The following is a 6,000-nucleotide window of genomic DNA, read 5'->3' as shown; positions in this document are numbered from 1 at the left end:
CAATTCTCCTCTATCTATGTGCAGTCGCAGAGAAGCAACAGCTGCCTGAGCGGCGAGGCTTATTCATTTCTTTTCACGCCCGTATTCGTACAGGTCCCGCCCATTACGCGATATGATTGGCTGGTCCCGTCCCGTGTAGTGCGCTACGATTGGATACGGAGCGCTATGCTCACGGCTAAGCGTCACCCGCGCTACGATTGGCTAGTCGTTCGTACTACCAGCCAATCCCAGCGCTCGGAGGGCGGGGCTTGCGCGAATGCGGGTGGAGGAAAAAAATTACGCTTTGTATTACGCGAGGATTTCATACAGCAGTCCAGCAGCGACAACATGACTGACTGACGGCGGCGGCGGCGGCGGCTGCGGTGGACGGGCACTTTCTCCGCGGCTTTAACTCCCGGATTGTGGACGGAAATGGAAGGGAATGTAGTGGAGATGGATGCGAATTAATAAAAGCTGCGATTTAATTGTTTTTCACTGAGCCGTCAGTCCGTAGTGAAAGTGCTGGATCCAGCAAAGTGAGCTTGTTGGCTGAGATTTCGCCCAAACTGCTCTTCATGTTGCAAAGCCGAGGCTCATGACGATGGATTATTTGCTGTTTTTATACAGCCTCCTGGTCCCTGTGGTCTCTGCAGTGGAAGGTAGGGCTTTGTTTAGCTCTATTTCTATTGTATTCACTGTTCTGGGGGTAGATTTCCCAGCCCGGATCTCTTTTCTACATAAAAAAGAACCACAATTTGGAGTCTAGGACTTTGCGTACAGCATATTAGGGCTGTTTTCAACTGAATAAAATGCTTGCACGTACAAATACATGCTGAAGTGCTTAGAAACTTGGATCCAGCTCATACAGTCACTCCTCTCATTGTGTTGGAATGTGTTGTTTTTTGCCACAGCAGGCGAAGAACCCACAAAATGACACCCTGAAGGTGATAAATATGACTTTTTACCACCACAATAGACATATTGGATGCACATCACTCTACAGATTTGCTTAATTATCCGGTACAATGGAAATATCCCTGTTTTACATTTGGGAATGTCAATACTGAGCTCCATTTTTTGGGTAAAAAAAAATGGGTGGCCTGGTGTGAAATATGAACTTAAAAGAAATGGTTCTTCAAGGGTTCTTTAGTCTATTTAGAACCTTGACTTTTTTGCATGCTTATATGTTGTTTGCGTGGTGGAACGGTTCTTCAGATTGATGGAGAACGTGCTTTTGGTTCTATGTAGAACCCTTTTGGAAGTGGTTCTGTACAGCACCAAGCAGTCACCATGCAGAGAACCATTTAAGCATGGAGATTATGGTTCTAGATAGAACCATTGCTTTTTCTAAAGAACCTCTGAAGAACCATCTTGTACCTGTGTAGCACCAAAGAAGGTTCTGCTATTGTTACGATGTCAAGCTTGGAACAATAGAAGAACCCTTTCTGGTGTTCCATAGAACCATGTGGAAAAAGGTTCTATATAGTATCATTCTCCATCAATCTGACAAAGCATCTAAGCACAAAACGGTTCTATATAGTACTCCTTTACTAAAGAACCCTTGAAGAGTGTATATTTTGTCCAACATGGCAGAACTGCAGCCCTGGACACTGGTCTGTCCAGTGCTGGTGCTGTTACATTGGGGTAGCGCCTCCTCACCTGCCTGCCCCCTCCGAACCACTGAAATGCAGATGGTCAGTTCAGCACGTCCATGTATGTTAAGTGGTAATGCAGCAGGTATTATCATACATGTTGAATGTGAGACCAGTGGGTCGGGCATGACGGCTTTTCCCTGCCACGAGCAGGTTCTCGAGAACTTAGCCACCCATCCCAGGCTGAATTTGAAAGCAGGGATTGTGACACACAGTCAGCCCCCTCGAGCCTTTCGTGTCAGCCCGAGTGTGACGGTCACCGCGTCCACCGCAGGTGCTAATTGGCCGCGTCTGTTCAGCTGACCGTCAGGCTGACGGAAAGAGAGGAGCAGGGGGTCAGCGTCGAAGAGACGACACCTTTTACGGTGAGAAACAAGGTCTCACCTGCGAGAAAGGCAACAAGCTGCTAAAAGGCGCCGGCCGCTGACCCCTGGCATGACCTTTGGTGGAGGTGTCGCGGCTGGCTGACAGTAAAGTTCACGCCAGAGTGAGAGCCGGCACCTCGGCTTCCTCTGCTGGGGCTGATGCTTTTATGGTAGAGACTGTATTACTTCAGTACTGCCTAGAGGTGGGCAATGTGACGATACTTTATCAATATCGCGATGCATTTTGATATCTCGATACACTGCATGCTTTTATGATCATATCGCCCAAACTTACAGATCACTGAGAGCGTAATTAGGCTTGTTTAACTGGTTTAAGTATCTGAAATGGTGAATAAAATATCATAAAAATGTCTTCAAATGTAGTAAAATTAGTAAAAACCCATTCATTTACATACTACAGCTTCAGTGAGCCAATAAGCATGCTTGTTCCAAAATCTAGACTCCTGATTGGCTGTCTAAATTACATTCTATGCATGTTATCAATGTCTCGATTAGTTGATCCGTAAATATTCCCACATCCAGCACCTCTAAGCCACGCCCACTTTCTGTTATACTATCGGAAAATGTATCGTCCAGGAATCGATGTCAAAATCAAAAGTATGGGTATTCGTTTCGGAGCATTCTGAACGATACCCAGCCCAAGTCACATCCCTTTAATCCTTTAATCGTTCTTATTATTCATTATTAATCTTTTCTAATATAATCTTAAAGGCTTAGTATCAACAAACAATACCACGATATGCCTTGCAGTATATTAAAAATGCATTGCTGGCATGGATTATTCTTTAACATGACATAGTTCACTTTTGTTGGATTACATATAGGGCTGTTTTGGAGGGGGGGGGTTGCAATTGGATGCCACCCCCCTGGTCAGAATAATACCTTTAATCCCCTTTTGGATGAATGTTGTCGTGTGACATCATGTAAGATTATATATGATACCAAGTCCATTATACATATTTCATTTCCATCCGCTCAGTCCATTGCTTTGGACGTATTTGAAGGACCACCCCCACAATCCCCACTTAAAAATATTTACAATTTGACCACTGATTGCATGTAAATCCTGGACCCACAGGAACCCTCGTCTGGAGCTGTGATTGGTCAGGATGCTCACAGCACACAGTAAGCAACACTGTGATTGGTTAGAGGGCTCAATTATATATTGCAGACTTACATGACATCAGCATCACAGAGACCAATATCGCGATAAATATCGTGCAGCCCTGATAGTTGTTAATTATTTGGTAACTGCTATGAAACTAATATGTAAGGTGCAGCAATGTGCTAAAGTTTTGGCACCCTTGGTGAAAATAAGTTAATATCTTAAACACTTCTGCACATTTTAATGCACGGTTATTGTTTATTTGATTTAACATACTGGGAGAGATAAAACATAAAAGTTATGGCACATTGTATATTTTGTATATTTTCCAGTATGTTAAACTCAGCGAACAGAAAAAATATTTAAGTGTGTTCTTAAGTGTTAAGTGTTAACTTATTTTCACTTAGCAGATCAACAAAAACATGACATTGGACCAGGGGTGTTCAAACTTCTGTATGTATTAGTGTTGGGATGATACCACATTCTCTAGTCCTTGAGTATTGGCCGATACTGATACCGATTCAATACTGATCCGATATTTTTTCTATACAATAAGTTTTAAAATGTCTGTCACAATTATGAAATTTTAGCTGTCGATTAACTGCGATTAACAAATGAACTGTCTTTTTTTTGTTTATTGTATGCAACATTTGAAGCGCAAGCCTGAAGTGGCCAAAATGGCCAATTAGCTATCTTGCTTCATAGTAGGGCTGGGCAGTATGACAATATGTATCGTTATTATGAGCATGTTGTGGATTATATCACTATTTTAACACTTCCCACCTACTCGTTTGATTTAATTAGTTATGTTTAATTGAACTTAGAGCAGCTCAGTGAGTCAAATGTTGAATACAAAACATTGCATTCATAGTGTTTTTTTAAACGTGGCACTACTTTTTTGTTCCAACTCATCAGATGTCAGAAAAATTAAATTAATCGGCAACTATTTTGGTAATCGATTAATCGAATTGTCCACGCCCCAAATATCTTGGGCTTCGGGAAAGACTGATCGGCATTTTTCAGCATTTTCTGACATTTTATAGACAACGAATCGATTAATCGAGAAAATAATTAACAGATTCATCAACAATGAAAATAATCAGCCCTAATCGCGACGCATCGTATATCGTGAAAACTTTTTGAAGTACCGTATAATTGCAGTATTGCTGTATCGCCCACCTCTACAACCAAGTTACGTTTACTCAGTAGAAAACACTTGTTGTACTGAAGAAGCGATACATTATTGTTGTCGCACACACAAAACACAGAATTACACGTAGAGTCAAGCAAAATGTCTAGTTTTTTTTCTTGAGAGTGAAAAAGAGAAGCAAAGCAGCACCTATTCTGCTAGCATACATGCTAAAAACGTTAGCATTAGCTACATATCTAACAAATAAAGGGACGTTATTCATGCTGCTCTACATCAAATTTGAATTTAGAACTATTTTTCTATTCAAAACATCCAAGATGTGTCTCCACAGGTGTCAACTCAAACAATTAAAAAAAATAAGATAAAATGTTTTTTTAATCAGTTTTGGAAGCTGGGATATGGAAATCTAGTCTAATACAGCTTTACCCTTAAACTTTGACCAGTAAACATCATTAATTCTGCCATGTACAGATTAGTTTTACTGTTTTTTTATCTTTTGTGTTTTATCAATGCTGGTTTTGTGCTCATTTGCTTATGTTTCTCAAGGCTTCTCAGACCACAATCCGCATGTTAGCTACCAGTACACCTGAACCAAGCTGTCATGGACACTGAATACCTAGTACAGGTGTGTTGGGAGCTTGATTTGAGCAAAAATGTGGACCATCTGTTGGGCTCTGAGGACCGAGTTGAGAACTACTGCGTTAGAAGATGGTTAGCTTTGGTGCTTGGGCCCCTAAAAAGAGAATTAAAGGAGGTGCCTCTTTCCTTTGTCTGCTGGCAGTGATGAATTCTCCCGTTTCTCAATGTCGTGTTTCTAATGAACACATGCATATGCAGCTTTATCCTGCAGCCTAGCCTCGGCTCGCTAATCTCCATTCGGCCTGACGCTCACCTTGGCTCGCGCTGGCTCAATTCCTCATCAGTTCCAGTGTCGGTGTCAGAGCTCAATCGATGCTGGACGCGCGCGTGTGAGTCAGAGGGCCGGCCTCTCACGCAGGTTTCCTAACAGAGCACATTAGTTACACATCCGCTGGAGGTCAAGTGGCCGCAGCCCGCCTGAAAAAAACAGTGTAAAAACCGCACCCTCTGTCCCTCGAGTCAACTCGGTCCATCTGTCAGAAGCTTCCGAGTGGAGGGGACGTCTGGAAATGAGCCGTGTGGTTCTGTTTAGAGTGGATATGGCAAAAATACAGCGCTGTGCCGAAGTCAGAGACCACGCTGCATTTGTTTACTGTCCAGTTAAGTGTGTCCACCCTTCCATTCTTTCCAGCAGGCTCAGTTTTTCAACTGAGAAATCTGCAGGGATATTTTCCACACCTCCACAGTTCAGTCTTAGAAGCTGGTTGATCATTTTATGAAGTAATCAAACACATTCAGTGGTGTTGTGGTCTGGACTCTGGGGTGGTCAGTCCATTGTTCAGCTTCTTTGTTTGATGTGCCCGTCTCCTTTTCTCAGTGAGGTTCTTCTTGACAGCTACGCATCCTTTCAGACCCACAGCACTGAGTCGTCTTCTCACAGTGGAAGGATGGACAGAAACACCTGTGGATGTTTTCAGATCTGAAGCAGCTTGATTTTCTCCTCTCTCTCGAAGATGAAAGCTTTGAGTGCTGTTTATCTGATGGGGGCAGTTTTGGTGGTCTAGCAGGTCTTCCAGGTGGTCGTTAGGAGTCCTAATTTCTCTGTAGCTTTTAATCATTTTTTGAACTCCAGTTTTGGAAACTCCTTTT

The 6,000-nt window shown here is 42.7% G+C and overlaps 1 protein-coding gene across 1 annotated transcript in view; it reads left to right on the top strand.

The window, feature by feature from the left end:
• Nucleotides 1-322: 322 nt before the first annotated feature.
• The window catches only part of ephb3a (eph receptor B3a), a 54,141-nt gene continuing 48,463 nt past the window's right edge, over nt 323-6,000 (top strand). The window contains exon 1 of the mRNA XM_036596695.1: nt 323-638. Coding sequence (XP_036452588.1) covers nt 575-638 — 64 coding nt within the window. The 5' untranslated portion in view covers nt 323-574. The remainder of the gene's footprint in view (nt 639-6,000) is intronic.

This window comes from Colossoma macropomum, unplaced genomic scaffold (genome assembly GCF_904425465.1).
Source record: "Colossoma macropomum unplaced genomic scaffold, Colossoma_macropomum, whole genome shotgun sequence".
Taxonomy (NCBI): Eukaryota; Metazoa; Chordata; class Actinopteri; order Characiformes; family Serrasalmidae; genus Colossoma; species Colossoma macropomum.
This window is presented reverse-complemented; position numbering and strand designations above follow the sequence as displayed.